The sequence below is a fragment of the Hemitrygon akajei genome, chromosome 1 (genome assembly GCF_048418815.1).
Source record: "Hemitrygon akajei chromosome 1, sHemAka1.3, whole genome shotgun sequence".
Lineage (NCBI taxonomy): Eukaryota > Metazoa > Chordata > Chondrichthyes > Myliobatiformes > Dasyatidae > Hemitrygon > Hemitrygon akajei.
The window spans coordinates 47,178,371-47,195,368 of NC_133124.1; the positions used below are offsets into that span (position 1 = coordinate 47,178,371).

A 16,998-nucleotide genomic window follows, 5' to 3' on the forward strand; every position below is an offset into this window, starting at 1 on the left:
ATATAATCATATGCCCGCAATGGATTTAATCACCAAGTGAATTATATCTATATGTCATGCTTTAAAAAACCTGGTAAAAATTAACCTACATGAGAGACAGGGACATTAATACACAATCTCTAAAAGCATTTTTGCTAGAAATTTATTAAGAAATTGACTCTAGTACATCAATAAAGCTGGCAAGTAGTTCTGATCCCCTTGAGTTATCTAAAAACAGAATGCTATACAGCTTCACTTTAAGTATTACAAATATTTTTTGTGGATACTCAGTTTTCAGCTGCCAGCGTCACAGAGTCATGGAGAGCCACAGGAGAGAAACAGACAATTCAGCCCATCTAGTCCACGCCAAACTATTAATCATGTGAAAATATGTTAAAGAATTGTTTTTATTGCAAGAAAGGAAATGCCATTTTGAAACACCACATGTTTTTGCTGGGTTCTCAATTATTTTAGATTGTGATATCGGAAATAAGCTTAAATGGAATATACAACAGGAATACTATCTTCATAGTTAAATGTAGGACACTCAGATGGCACTGAGTCTGGCTCTGTGGCTCAGAGGTAAAGGGGGGAGAAGAGGGTTGCAGTAGTGATATGGGATTCCATAGTTATCGAAGCAGGCAGGAGAATATGTGGACGTGAAAAAGAACCCGTATGATATTTTGCCTCCCAGGTGCTGGGATCAGGGGTGTCTCAGGTTGGGTCCACACTATTCTAAAGGGGGAGGGGAAGCAGCCAGAACTTGTAGTACAAACAACATAGATAGAAAATGGGAGGAGGTCCTGAAGAGAAAATACAAGGAGTTAGGTAGGAAGCTGACAAGAAGGACCTCCAGGGTAGTAATCTAGAGCTGTTGGGGAGAGTTTAAACAAATTTGGCAGTGGAATGGGAACCAGAAGGATAGGGCTAAGAATGGGGCAGTTGGTATACAGGTAGAAGCAGTGTGTAGTGAGAATGTGAGAAAGGCCAGACAGATAATAGAGCAAAATTGCAGTAGGTGGGATGAGTTGAAATGTAACATGGGGGAAAAATTGAAAAGAGTGATGGATGCAGAACTGTAAGTATTATACTTGCATGCATGCAGATTCCAAAATAAGGAAGATGACCTTGTAGCGGATTTAGAGATTGGCAGATATGATGTGGTAGAGATCACTGAGTCATGGCTGAAAGGAGAATATAGTTGGAAACTTAATGTCCAAGGATACATCTTGTATTAAAAGAATAGGCAGGTAGGCAAAGGAACTAGGATGAATTTGTTGGTAAAATAAGAAATCACATCCTTAGATAGAGGTGACATTGGATCGGAAGATGGAGAATCTTTGTGGGTAGAATTAGCAAACTGAATGGGTAAACAGACTCCGATGGGATTATATACAGGACTCCAAATAGTAGCCAGGATGTGGCATACAAATTAGAATGGGAGACAGCCAAGCAAAGTAAAAAGGGTAATGTTATGATAATAATGGTGGATTTCAATATGCATCTGGATTAGGAAGATTAGGTTGCTGCAGGATCCCAAGAAAAGGAATTTGTAGGATGCCTAGAAGATGACATTTTAGAGAAGGTTGTTGTTGTGCCCACTAAAGAAAAGGCAATTCTAGATTTGGGGTTTTATAATGAAACAGATTTAATTAGAGAGTTTAAGAGCTTAAGGTAAAGGAATCGTTAGGAGGCAGTGATCATAATATGATCAAATTCACCCTGCATTTTGAGAGGGAGAAGGTAAAATCAGATGTATCAGTATTACAGTGGAGCAGTGGGAATTACAGAGGCATGAGAGAGGAGCTGGTATTTTTGTGCCTACATTATTTTTAGTTGGATATTAATCAGCTTTAAGTTGATGTCTGCTTTTATGAGAAACAATAGATCACATGGCTGTATTTGAGTTATCTGGTTGCTAATATTCTACTGATTTTTACAGATTCTATAAGATCTGACAAAAAAGAGTCCAAATGTCCAACTCCAGGGTGTGATGGCAGTGGTCACATCACAGGACTGTATCCACACCACCGCAGCTTCTCAGGATGTCCACATAAAATGAGGGTGCCCCCAGACAGTGAGTATTCAACAGTGACAAACTTGTTCCATAACACAAACTTTACATATAAGTGCTGCCTATAATTCTAAAGCTCCTATGGCATATTACAAGCATTTGAAATGTCTTGAAATAAAAAAAGTGTACACGCAATATTTAGATTCAAAGAATAAAACAATCTGGATCTGAGATCTGGCTGCACTTCAGTTGAACATATGGGGTTTAAACAGACCAAATGTTCTGCTTGGCAATTCCCATATATTGATTTGATTATAGCTCAAAGCTCCACCCAGTTACCTAATGATTCCAAGGTCAGCACATGGTAAAAGTGAAAAGCGGACGCTTGCTCTTACCTGCTTGCTCCAAACATGGTAACAGATCATTTCATGGGCTCATTCTTTCCTATATTTATTTTTATTATGGTTTAAAATGAATTTAATGTGAAATAGGAGAATTTTTAGTAGATTACACTTAAGCCATGCTAACTGTTTATAAATGTTTATAATAAATAACGGAGTTTATATCAGATGATTTTGTTGAACAATAAGATTAATAAAGATCATTATATAATCACAATAGCAACAACAATATGTGGGCATCTGTTTCATTGAACTGGCAAAGGAAGTAGAAGCACTTGCAGGGAATACAAAGCCCAATTTAAAATAATTCACCCCCCTACCCCGTACTCCTATTGGAATTACTCCCAGATCTGCTACTCCTCAGACCCAACTAGAACTGCAGAGAAAACAAGAATACCTAATTGAACAGAAAGGCAAAAAAAAAGAAAGAAAAATCATTAATTTATGATTAAATAATGCTTTTTAAATCATGATTAAAGAACATAGCATTGAAGGCTCACAAGTTGATCCATTTTATTCTGTTGTGGTTTTCTGAATGAAGTTGCCAAACAGTCCCTACTCTTTCCCAGTAAGTTTTATTGTTATCAAAGGATATTACTCACAGGTTTTAAAATTACAAATAATTAATCTTGCAGTAATAAATACATCCAGCATCATATAACTGAGGTAAAACCTGAAAATCTGACTTTGGATGACTTTCACCTCAGGAAGAGAAGCCAATAAAGCACCAGCCTGGAAGAGATCAACTAACGTAGAAAAGACCTCTAGAGTCTGAGGGATTACTGACTCACATAGCTCACCTTTTCAAAAGACAAGCTCTTTGAATCATCAGTAATACTTCATTTTTGTAATTACTCTTTTACCATTCTGATTCATTCTTCATTAAAATGAATTTGTCACTTTTAATAATGCTGGTAAATTTCTTAAAATACTTTTCAATTTTAAGGACTATATTGCAATCTATCAAAATCCCAGATCATCTTGGATGGGACAATCTTACAAAAGTCCAATGCAAATAAATGTATTTTCCCCAAGACATCTAGAAGGTTAAAGCCATTTCCCTGATGTTTTACAGATCATCCGCCTAGGGTAGTGATCAGATGAAAACTCAGACAATCCTCAACATTCAATTTAACCTGTCAGGGAAAAACTAACTAGTTTTATAAACTAACTAACTAACTAACACACCAGAAAATCAAAGCATTAGAGTTGAGGTATGTGAGGTATTTCATCCTCACTGGGCTCTCTAATCAAGTGGTATGGAGATAAGAAGGATTTATGAGCAGCAGAGCAAGGTTGTGTTTTCTTCAGGAATAACAAAACACTCTCCAGGGCCTTTTTATAAATACCAAAAATGACTGCTCCATCTTCATCTCTCACTGCACTTTTCATCCACCATCCACTGGCATTAATTGATTTTATTTATCTTCCAATTTTGTTCACCTAACCCAAGACCCGAACCTTAGACATTGCCGCTGAGCCAACACTCCCTTTGTATTTTCTCATCGAAATGTCATTCATCAGCAATCGACATCACTTATTCTAATACTGGGTGATTGTTTTGCTATCCAGGCTTTGACTTAAACTGGATCTATGCCTGTCCCTCCCTCACTAACATGATTTGTTATTTGGTGCCACTCAGCAAATAACAAATCATCTTCCACCCACTCCACCCCCCATATTCTCTGTCAAGCACCTCCTGTTGTTGTACCTTTCTTGCTTTCCTTTTATCATTAAACAGCTTCCATTAGCCACTAAGGTAGCCTCCAGTCTTGTCAATCCAACCCCACTGCCAAGCCTTTAGGCTGAGCTGCTCTCCATCCTCAGTAATATTAGCCTTCATTTCAGTTACCTGTTGAAGCTATGCTCTGTTCCTCTTAAACTCATGATCACCAGTGTACACCAATGAAGACTATTTCTGATCATCTTCCTGCATGCTTCTCCAGCCCTTTTCCTTACAATCTATTCTTCCTGTAATATCGTAACCGATTATAAATTTTCAATCATTCACTTTTCAAAGTGAAAACTATCTACCTTTGCCCTACGCTGTCCATGACTTTTCTGCACCCATTGGTCAGCAGAATTAATCTTATATCAAAACTTTATTTTCTGAAGTCTTGATTATACCAGAATAGCCCCACCTACATTCCCTCAATCTAGAGAGAACTAGTTTGCAATATAGGATTAGCCATCCACCACCAGAATTGTCTGTACTTCATAAAGCATATTCAGGCTTTCTCTCCTTTACCAAAGCATACCATGCTCAAGCATAATCCATAAGAGTAATGATAATTCTACTTAATACCTTTAATTCTTCTCCCCCGCTTCATCATATCATCAATGTGTAAGGATCCCACGTTATTAGAATTGAAGTCAATCAGGCAGCTACTTTCTGCCAATGTTCCATTCCCCTTTATTTTTCAAGCCATATTTACCTTAATGCATTTATCATCCAGGTCAAAGACCAAGCCAATCTCCAGGTATTCCTTTCCCTCTCTCCTGCATTGAAGTACCCCATTAGTTACTAACTGCCAACCTGAAACTGATCCACAATTTTGAGTCCCTGGTGTTGCTAGATGGCCACTTCTCTATCCTATTAATATATTATCCCCAACCTCATGCCCTCTGATCTTACAGAGTAACCTTTTTTGTTGGCAAAATGTATCCAAATGCACTTTGTTAACTAGTCCACTTTATTTTGCTGTTCATGGCAAATTGATCAGATTTTCAGCATACAGTAGTAGTTAACAAATTCAGTATGAAGTTACACTAATACAACAAAAGTTGACAGCTTTGTTGAAAATGATGACTTCTTATATTTACTTATGCTTATACGTTTAATAAATTTATATGAACAACCTGTTCATATACTTAATATGCAAACATGTTTGGATGCACAGATAGACAGACAGACTCTACACTGAAGGATAAGTAAGGAATGTGTATATTAATCCAGTTTCATTGATGACCGGATATATTTTATTGCATCTTTTCAGTTCTTGCCATGCATGAGAATGTTCTCAGGTGCCCAACCCCAGGCTGCACAGGAAGAGGCCATGTAAACAGCAACCGCAATTCACACCGAAGGTAAGCTGCATTAATTACAGTATATATTTTACACTGCTAAAGTTAGGCAATCAATAATTTGCCTAAACTAATGTGTTTTACCACTTCTTTCATTTCAGAGTTCTATCGATCTGAGTGAGATAGAATTTAAAGCTGTATTATTTTTGACAAAGTTGTTTTGGGCACACAAAGTTCTTCTCAGTATCATTTCAATTGATTTATTCTCTTTGGATTCCAGAAAGGTTATGAAGAAAAGTGATAAAAGGAAAAATCATAGTAAAAGAATAGTATAGCTTTTGTGATTATACAGCTTAGATAAGAAATGAACATTGGAGTAGGTCATTTTACCTCTGAAGCCTGCTGCACAATTTTTATAAGATCATGCTGATTATCTATTTACTTATTTTATTATTTATTTATTACATCCAAGGGAGTAAAAATCTTTATGTTGCGTCTCCGTCATTATGTTCAAGCAATAAAGAGGGAAAATGTTGGAGGATAATGCCCAAACACCAATATTGTTTATGTTATTGTTTTGTATGCATGTATGTACAGTCAAATACACAATCAGATCAATGTGTATTGATAAATCTGATGGCTTGGTGAAAGAAGCTGTGCCGGAGCCTGTTGGTCCAGGCCTTAATACTGAGGTACCATTTGCTAGACGGAAGAAGCTGAAATAGTGTATGGTTGGGGTGGCTGAGTCCCTGATGATCCTCCGGGCCCTTTTTACACACCTCCTGCTGTAAATGTCCTGAATAGTGGGAGGTCCACATCCACAGGTGTGCTGGGCTGTCCGCAACACTGAAGTGCCCTGCGATTGAGGGTAGTACAGTCCCCATACCAGGCAGTGATGCAGCCCGTCAGGGTGATGTTGATGCTGTCTCATAGAAAGTCCTGAGGATTTAAGGACTCATGCCGAGCTTCATCAGCTGTCTGAATTGAAAAAGGTGCTGTTGTGCTTTCTTCATCACACAGCTGGTATGTACACTCGAGGTGAGATCCTCGGTAATGTGTATACCGAGGAACTTGAAACTACTCACCCTCTCAGCTACAGTCTCGTTGATGTCAATAGGGCTAGCCTGTCTCTGTCTCTCCTGTAATCCACGATCTTTCAACTCCCTCATTTTTTGACATTAAGGAGAGGTTGTTTTCTTGCCACCTCTATGTCAGTGCCTTGACTTCTCCTCTGTAGGCTATCTCATCATTCTTGGAAATAAGGCCGATCAATGTTGTGTCATCTGAAAATTTGATCCGTAGATTGGAGCTGTGTGTGGCAACACAGTACTGAGTGTATAGGGAGTAGAGGAGGGGGCTCAGGACACTGCCCTGGAGGGGCTCCAGTGTTGAGGGTCAGAGGGGTAGAGGTGAAGGAGCCTATCCTTACTACCTACTGGCGATCCGACAGGAAGTCCAGAATCCAGCTGCCCAAGGTGGTTTGCAGGCCCAGGTTCCTGAGCTTCTTGTTGAGCCTGTGGGGAATTGTGGTGTTGAATGCTGAACTGTAGTCCAAAAACAGCATTCTAACTTAAGCATCCCTCTTCTGGAGGTGAGTGAGGACGGTGTGTAGTGCTGTGACTATGGTATTATCTGCTGATCAGTTGTGTCAGTAGGCAAATTGTAGGATGGTTCTACATCATCCACTTTGCAGCTGATCCCATTTTTATCAGTTAATTTCTGACCCTGTTGATTTTTTCTCTTGAAGATACACAACAATTGAACATCCAATGCCCTCTGGGATTGAGTGCTCCACCTTCTCATAGCCCTATATGTGACGAAATACAATGCCAATGTTAAATAATTGATTTCATCCTCAGAGACTGGCACCTCCAGTTCCAGATCTGTTAAGAATTTTATATTTTAAATGATATCACTTGTCATTCTTCTAAATCTTGATGAATATGTGCTGATTTCAATCTAAATACATAGGATTAGGTTTTCATCCAGGGATAACAGCAATAATCCTTCTTAAACTTAGGTCAGTTATCGGGGGGAATATAGAGGTGATTTGTAACATATCTCAAAAGCCATTGGGAAAATAAGTGCAAATGGTAATCTTTTGTAAAATATAAGTACTTTTTGTTTTCTTTATATCCTTCGAGTACCATGTTATGAAATTAAATACCCAGTGAGGTAACGGAGTTTTTTTTATGACAAGCCAAACCAATTCTGCTAGGTATCAATAACCTTTGGGAATAACCATTGAAACAGATCTTTTCCAAATGATTCTAAAGGTGGGCAGAAAGTGAAATGTTAAGTCATTAACATGTGCTAAAATGACAATCACAGCAAATTTCTTAGGGAATTTCCAAATTGACCACTAGAAGATGAATGTTGTCAGAATCACACATTACATAATGTATCCAAATGCATAACCTGCATCGCCACCAATGTATTTATTAAAGTTGTCTTGGCCAAGTAGGAGAATCTCTGAAGAATGAACTGTGAATCCTATTCCCATATACAATGGTGCATCTACAAAACTAAATTTCTCTCCATAGTTATTGCCTGACTTGTTGATTTCCTACAGCACAATATGTGTGTTGCACAAGATTTCTAACATCTTCAGAATCTATTGTGTAAATGATTAGATGCTGACTGAGAATTGATTCCACTTTAGTCTAGGTATAGTATGTACAATGTGGGAATTTGCTAAGAATTGATAAAGAATGTAGCAACTCGGTCAACCACCTCAGGGAAGACATGGAATAGATCAAGCTTGCAACTTGTCAAGCTCATTCCTTTCTTCTTGGCCTTCCACATGTAATTCCCCCACCCTTTCAGTTTTAGTAACACAAACAATGAGCTAAAGTCCTGCTTAAAGCTTTCCTAGACCTTCTTGAATAGTAATCTCCATGTCATAGTGCACTTTAATTCTTTAAAAATACATAGCTTTAGAGCAATCTAAGTTTATACTTGGCTTTATGACTAATTGTGTAAGTGAGTTCAGATATGGAATTTAAATGTTATTGGTATTTGAGATACAACTTTCAAAACAATAGAAAGCGAATTAGTTAATAATACTAATAAAGATATTACAGATTTATAGAATGATTACAGCCCCGGAAAAAAGCTATTCTGCTCATCCTGTCCATGCCTGTTCTCAGCCAGAGCAACTAATTATTTCCATCCCACAGTTCAAAGCAAAGTACAAAGTTCAAAGTAAATTTATTACCAAAGTACATTAATGCCACCGGGTCCTACCCTGAGATTCATCTTTTGTGGGCATTCAGGGTAAATACAAAGAAACACTATAGAATCAATGAAGAGTCATACATGCAAAGACAGACAAACAAGCAATGTACAAAAGACAACAAACTGAGAATACAAAAAGTAAAGATAATAAATAAATAAACAATAAATATCGAGAACATGAGTTGTGGAGTCCTTGAAAGTGTATCCATAGGTTATGGAATCAGTTCAGTGTTGTAGTGAGTGACGTTGAGTTAAGTTATCTCCTCTGTTTCAACGGCCTGATGGTTGATGTGTAATAACTGTACCTGAAGCTGTTGGAGTGGGACCTGTGGCTCCTGTACCTCCTTCCTGGTGGCACCAGTGAAAAGAGTTCATGACCTGGATAATGGGGGTCCTTTATGACTGATGCTGCATTCCTGCAACAACACTCTTTGTAGATGTGCTCAATGGTGGGGAGGGCTTTACCATTTACAACCCCTTCTTTTTGGCATTGTAATTTTTTTCCCCATATATGTCTTACATAATTCATTCTTGAAGGCACAGTGGATCCTATATCCACCATATCTGCAGGCAGAGCACTGCAGATTCCAAGCATATGTCGTGTAAAAAGAAAATTACTTTATTTCTCCAATTTCATTGTTAATCCTCTTCTTCTTTTATTCCTGTAATCAAGTCATCTTTGGCCCCTCCACTACTCGGAATGTCCTTTCACTCTGCACTTGTTTAGGACAGCCCAGTGTTTAATTTATTGGCTTTAGATGACGTTCTGCTTCTCTGGTCCAAAGAAAACACCACTCGTCACCTTCCTGAAAGAATATTCAGGAACCAAGCCTCTCTGTTGCTTTTTACAATACAATAATATAGTGGAAATATATTGTCCCTCCGTTGTTACTGAATCTAAATATTGGAAATCCTTAACCAACAACACTGTGGAAACTCCTTTACCACAAGAATTAGAGCAGTTCACTACCATCACCATACAATTTGTCAAGGGTAATTAAGGACAGGCAATAAATAGTGGCTTCACTATTAATTCCTGCATCCCATCAATGGGTGACTATGCTGATCAGTTTAACGCTGTTATTCAGATGCTAAAGATATTTTCACACTCCCTTTAGCATTTGTTCTTTAACAGTTGAATTTAGTGGTTCACCTGTAAATCTCACTTTATATGCTACTGTGAATCTCCAATATGTGCTTCAGACAAAGGATGCTGCATTTGTCATTACGAGTGAATTTCGGATGCAGGTTAAGCTTATGTTTTATGAAATTTATGTCCAAATAAATTTGATTCAAGACATTGAGCATTTTAAAATGCAACAGAGAGCATTCCCTTTGCCAAACTGCAAAGTCCATGGCCAAGCTGTGGGAAGAATTTGTGATAAAAAGGAGCAAATTGTAAAAGGACTGCAGCCTACACAAATGTGTTGTTCAGCACCCTGGAGAGGGAAACAGACTCACAGTGGGCAAGCATCACTGGCAAGATCCCTTAAATGAGAACCTGGATTTTGCAGTTGGTGATGAGTAATTATTGGATGCCTACAACATCAATATAGTTAACACAATAAAAATAAGGGTGTGTTCTCTATGCCAGGCGACAGAAGCTGTCTGTGTGCATGGAATTTTATGTAGAGTTGTTTGTAGATTCTGCTCCTGACAATAGGAGTGAAATTAGCTCCACTAAATGTTTTGCTTGGTTAATAATATGTCCATTCATGCAGCAACACCAAACATTTCATACAATAAGTCATTTTGAAAACAAATATATCAACTATTTGACTTCACAAATTCTTGGCTAGTTGACCCAGCTGCCACAAATACTGTGCCCTTATTGCATAACATTTCCAATCTGTATCTGAGAGCAATAATAGGATATTTAAAATATTTAAATACCCCAATTGTAAAATTATACACTTACACATATGGGCATTTAAAGGCAGGCAGTGGTCCACTCAGCTTCACCCATATAATGTCTTGCTTTGTGTGGCACACAATTAGCATTCTCGACTGAATTCAAACAGAAAAGCAAGTTATCTGTTGGATAAGATAAAGAAACAGCTAAAAGTGGTAGGCTTGATATTAATTGTAAAGTATAGAAAGATGTCATTTTAAGATAGGGCAACTAAACATAAGATGCCCAATCTTACAATATTGCAATATAATTTTCTCCCACATCACTTTGGATGTATAACTATTGTTCATCAGACCCCCGAGCCTCTTTGTTGGAAAGATTGTACAGCTCTGTCAATCGTAAACACAAGAGATTCTGCAGAATGAGATGTAGCTCAGTCAAATTTGCTGGTAGAATTCGTACTGATTCATTGATCAGCAAACCGTGATGTTTAGGCTGAATACTCTTAAGACTGTAATGCAAATCCCTGGTTTTGAGATGTGAATAATTTCCAGTCAAAGCACCTGCAATGAAATTTTAGACCAAAGTCTTCATAGGACAGGATGGAAGGGAGGCTTGAACTTCAATTAGGTGGATCCACTAAGCTTTCATCTTCATTATTTTTTTCCATTATTACAACAAAGGAAACACCAGTCAACCTAAAACCCAAGCCAGGTCTTTTTTCATATTTTTTGTTAAATTGTTTACAGATTCAAAATGGGAGTGTTATGGTCCGGTCCGGAACCCGCATTCCAGGTCTTGATCCGGTCCGCAGACTTCGGACTCCGGACTCCGGGTCTTGTAGCCATCCCTCCTTTCACCCTTAAGCCCAAATAGGATCATTTTGGCTTAATGAGGTGCACCTGATGCCTATCGGCTGGGAGGTGTATATAAGGGGCTCTGGGACTGGGTTTAGTTGGGGGATTGTTTTATCTGGTTTGACTTGTTCACACTGCTGTTTGCTTGTCTATTCTATTTTGACCTGGTTGTCCTGTTTACCCTGTTCTGACCTGTTAAGCATGTTTGCCCTGCTTGTGTTGTTTGCCTGGTTTTGTTCTGTTTGCCCTGGCTTGGAGTACCCACTGTTAATCAACTAGTTCTGTAAGTCTGTTCTTGTAGTCACCCTGGACTGAGCTCCCTTCTGATCCCTTGCCTCTGTTGGGTAAGCAGGCTGGACTGCTGTTGCCTAGTGGGGGACCCTTTCCTACCCTTCTCTCCTGATGGGTTGTGCCCTGTACCTGCCCAGGTGCCCTGTGACTTGCCCAGGCCCCTGTGTTCCTGCCTGGGAGGCTGAGCCCTGCCCAGAAGTTATGTGGCCTGCCCAGGGGGCTATCCTCCCAGTATTCCTTGTCCCATATGTGCATCCTCTAGCCTAGCCAGGGTCCTGCCTTGCCATAAACTATCTCTGAACCCCAGGATCACCTTTGAATGCCACGTCCCTCATGCATGCCATGGTCTCCCCACCTTGTTCTATCCTTTAGTTGTTCCTGTCCTGCCCCTAGTACTTCAGTGCCTGTGTCCTGCATTTGGGTCTAGTCTCATGTCCCCTTGTGACAGGGAGAGTACTTGAGGTGAAGAGATTAAGGTGAAGACAGTTGCAAGAAACATAATGTTGTGATAAGAGGTGATTTTACCTTTCTGTGTATTGACCAGGACTCCCAAACTGTAAAAGGTTGGATAAGATAGTTTATCAAAAGTGTTCAGGGAAAGTTTCTTTAATCAATATAAGGAGGTTGCAACTAGAGAGTGCAATACCAGATCTCCTATTATCAGACAACAGGTTTAGGGAACCTTTCTTTTACACAGATTTAAGGAATCTTAATCAGTGGCAGGTTACATCGGAAAGTTCAATTTGGAAGTTACTGTGATTAAACACTATACTACTGGGACAAAATGGAAAACACAACTAATTGCTGAGGTTCATGCATTACTTAGACACTGTCGTGAGTTGGGGGACAGGATGACTTGAAGGTCAGCAAGATGCCATATCTCTTAACTCACAATCTATTCAGAAGATTTTCCCTTTGCTAATAAGTTTAAGTCCCATTGACTGTGGGATGTTGCATAATATAATACCATTCACATTTTCATCCCTTTATTATTTCTCAGTTCTGCCCATTTAGCCTCAGTAGAGGATCTCTCCAGTCAGTCTATTCTGAGCAAAGCAGTGACATTTTCCCTGACTAGTAATGCCACCCTTCCCCCCCTTTAATCCACTCTACCACATCTAAAACAACAGAACTCCAGAACATTGAGCTGGTGGTCCTGCCCCTCCTGCAATCAAATATCACTAATGACTACAATATCATAATTCCATGTGCTAATCCATGCCCTAAACTCATCTGCCTTTCCTACAACACTCCTTGCATTGAAATATACACAACTCAGAAAATCAGTCCCACCATGCTCAATTTTTTGATTCCTGATTTAATATGTAGCTTTAACAACATCTTTCCCCAGAACCACTCCACTATCTTCAACACAAGAAATACTGCAGGCCACATACACAAAATGCTGGAGGAACTCAGCAGGTCAGGCTGCATTCATGTACAAACTGGAAGGGAAGGGGGAAGATGCCAGAATACAAAGATGGGGGAGGGTAAGAAGGATAGCTAGAAGGTGGTAGGTGAAGCTAGGTGGGTGGGAAAGGTAAATGGTTGGAAATGAAGGAATTGATAGGAGAGGAGAGTGGGTCATAGCAGATAGGGAAGGAGCAGGGACACCAGGGGGAGGTGATAGGCAGGTGAAAAGAAGTGAGAGGCCAGAGCATTAGAGGAATATAAGAAGAGGGGAGGGGGAGTGAAATTTTGTCTATTGGAAGGAGAAATCAACTTTCATGGCACCAGGTTGGAGGCTACCCAGATGGAAATGAGGTGTTGCCCCTCTGCCCAGAGGGTGGTCTCATCATGGCACAAGAGGAGGCCATGGACTGACATGTCGGAATGGGAATGGGAACGTTGGGCCACCAGGAAGATCTGATTTTTGTGGATGAAGTAGAATAGTTGTGGCAACAAAGCCACATCTTGGGCATTAGATAGAATAGTCAGTAGATTTACGGGTGAAGTGTTGCCTCACCTGGAAGGACTGTTTGGAGCCCTGAATGGATATTTACAGAAGTTTATCACCCTTCATCCTTGTCTACAGAACTGTTTGTTCTCCTAACAAATGAATTCCTTATCACTACAGCTCACCTCTCCCTCCTTTTCCCTCCTGAGCCGCAGAGGCAGACTCAGTGCCAGAGACCTGACCACTGCTTCCTTCCTCGTCCAGGTTATTCTCCACAACAGCACCCAAAGCAGTGTATCTATTATAGTGAGAAAGAGCCGGAGTGGTACTCTGCACTGGCTGCCTATCCCCTTGCCCCCTCCTCACGTCACCTGTATCCTGCACCTTGAGTATCCCTGTATCGCCTGTCTATCAACCACTCAGCCTCCTGTCTGATTCGGAGTTCATCCAATTCCTTAACATGGTCTAAAAGAAGTTGCAGCTAGATCCCCTTCTTACAAGTGTAGTTATCAGAGACACTGGAGGTCTCCCTGGCCTCTCACATCCCACAAGAGGAGCATTCCATTATCCTGCCTGGCATCCCCATGGCTCTAACTCTTCAATAAGAAAGAAAGAAAATTAAGTGAAAAAGTCTATCTACAGCCTCTGCTTCTCCTTACCGAAGCCTCTATGAGCCACACCTCAACTTCCCACTCTAACACTGATCCACTCACACAATGGCTGCTCCACTTAAACCTAATGTCTTTTTATTGGCCCTTGACCAAATACCTAGTTACGCACAATCGAACATATCCAAGGGAACCAAGGGAAATCAGGTAGGCTAAGTAAAGGCATGATGTTGCTCTAGGAGACAAGGTGAAGGAGAATTCCAAGGGCTTTTACAGATATATTAAGAGCAAAAGCAAAGTAAGGGTCATAATTGGTCCTCTGGAAGATCAGAGTGCTCATCTATGCATGGACCGAAAAGAGATTGGGGGAACCTTAAATGGATTTTTTGAATCTGTATTTACTTATGATACAGACACAGAATCTTTAGAAGTGAGGCAAGACAGCAGTGAAGTCATGAAACATATACAGATCAAAGAGGTGGGGGTATTTGCAGTCTTAAGGGAAATCAGTGTGGATAAATCCTCAGGACCTGATCAGATGATCTCTTAGACTCAGTGGGAGGCAATTGTAGAAAGTTCAGGGGCCCTAGTAGAGACACTTAAAATGTTCTTAGCCTCTGGTGAGGTGACAGGGGATTGAAGGATAGATAATGTTGTTCCTTTGTTTAGGAGAGGCTCTAAGAATGCGTTAGAAAATTATAGACTTGTGATCCTGAAATAAGTAGTGGGTAAATTATTTGAAGGTATTCTAAAGGACCGGATGTATAAGTATTTGGATAGACAGGGAATAATTAGGGATAGTCAACATGGCTTTTTGTGTAGTAGGTTGTGTCTAAACAATCTCAAAAAAAAATCAAGAAAATTGCCAGGAAAGTTGATGAAGGTAAGGCAATAGATGTTGTCTACATGGACTTTAGCAAATCCAGCATGGATTTGTAAAAAGGTTTATCGCTTGGCACATTTCCCTGCAAGCAAACAAAACGCTACACCTGCCCATTTACCTCCTTCCTTACCTTCATTCAGGCTCCAAACAGTCTTTTCAGAGGTGGCAATACTTCACCTGCAATTATGTTGGGGTCCTCTACATTGGCAAAATCATTCATTGGGGGGGCCACCTTTGTTGAGCACCTCCACTCCATCAGCTAACTGCAGAATTTTCTGGTGCCCAACCATTTCAATTCTATCCCCATTTCCTTTCAACATGCTAGTCCATGGCCTCCTCTTTTGCTAAGATGAGAACACTCTCCGGGTAAAGGGGCAACACATCATATTCCATCTATTTGGCCTCCAGCATGATGACATGAACATCAATTTCTTCTTCTACTAAAAATTTCCCTCCACTTCACTTTTCTTCTATTCCCCACTCTGCCCTATACCTTTTCCACCCACCTGGGTTCACCAGTCATCTTCTAGCTAGATAACACAAACATCTGCAGATGCCGGAAATCCAAAGCAACACACAAAATGCTGGAGGAACTCAGCAGGTCAGGCAGCATCTATGGAAAACAGTAAACAGTCAATGTTTCGGGCCAAAACCCTGGAAGGATTTTGGCCTGAAACATCAACTGTTTACTCTTCCAGCTAATCCTCCTTCCACTGCCCCCATCTTTTTATTCTGGAATCTTCCCCCTTCTTTTCCAGTCCTGAAAAAGGGTCTTGGCCCAAAACAGCGACTGTTTATTCAAAGTTCAAAGCAAATTTATTTTCAATGTACACATATGTCACAATATACAACGTTGGAATTCATTTTCTTGTGGACATGCTCAGTAAATCCAAGAAACATAATTGAGTCAATGAAAGACCACAACCAACGTGCAAAAGACAACAAAATATACAAACAGGAACAAAGAAGTAATAATAATAAATAAATAAACAATAAATATCAATAACGTGAGTTGAAGAGTCCTTGAAAGTGAGTCTATAGGTTGTGGTAACACCTTAGAGGTGGGACGAGTGAGGTTGAGGGAAGTTATCTCCAGTGGTTCAAGAGTCTGATGGTTGAGGGGTACTATCTGTTCCTGAACCTCATGATGAGGGTACTGTGGCTCCTGATGGCAGCAGTGAGAAGAGAGCAAGCCCTGGGTGGTGGGAGTTCATGATGTTGAATACTTCTTCCTGTGACAGCGCACTGTGTAGGTGTGCTCAGTGGTGGAAAAGGCTTGACCCATGATGGACTGGTCTGCTCCATTACATTTTATAGGACTTTCTGTTCAAGGGCATTGATGTTTCCATATGAAGTGATGCAATATTCCGTTCCGTGATGCATCAGTCAATATACTGTCCACCGCACAGGTATAGCAGTTTGTCAACATTTTAGAGGTCATGCTGAATCTTCTCAAACTTCTAAATATGTAGACATGCTGTCATGCAGGTCAATATGACGAGATGGATAAATAGTTCGGCACAGACTAGATGGGACAATGGACCTGTTTCTGTTCTGTAATGTTCTATGATTCTTTGCTGCTTGTAAGTTGCATTCATCTTGTTGATCTTTGTGACTCCTTAACTAATTTACACTTAAGTATTTTATTTGTTTCATAGTCTCTCAGGTTGCCCTATTGCTGCAGCAGAGAAACTGGCCAAATCACAGGACAAGCAGAATGATCTTACAAGGATTGGAGAAATCTCAGACCAAATGTTCAGGTAGTCACATTTTTCTCCATTTCCTTGGAGTCATCAATACTGCTCATATGATCCAGTCAATTGTAAAAGCATGGTGGATAATTTCAACTGCACTGCCTGGATAACATTTCATAAAAGAAAATCTCAATTTGTTTTACCTGATTATGACAACATTGATATTAAAAAAGACACAGAACCATTTAATATATAATGTTT

The 16,998-nt window shown here is 39.9% G+C and overlaps 1 protein-coding gene across 2 annotated transcripts in view; it reads left to right on the plus strand.

The window, feature by feature from the left end:
- The window catches only part of st18 (ST18 C2H2C-type zinc finger transcription factor), a 188,604-nt gene that overhangs the window by 115,524 nt on the left and 56,082 nt on the right, over positions 1-16,998 (plus strand). For both annotated transcript variants that reach the window (XM_073042528.1, XM_073042539.1), the window contains exons 7-9: positions 1,922-2,056; positions 5,391-5,481; positions 16,702-16,803. In XM_073042528.1, the coding sequence (XP_072898629.1) occupies positions 1,922-2,056; positions 5,391-5,481; positions 16,702-16,803 (328 nt within the window). The remainder of the gene's footprint in view (positions 1-1,921; positions 2,057-5,390; positions 5,482-16,701; positions 16,804-16,998) is intronic.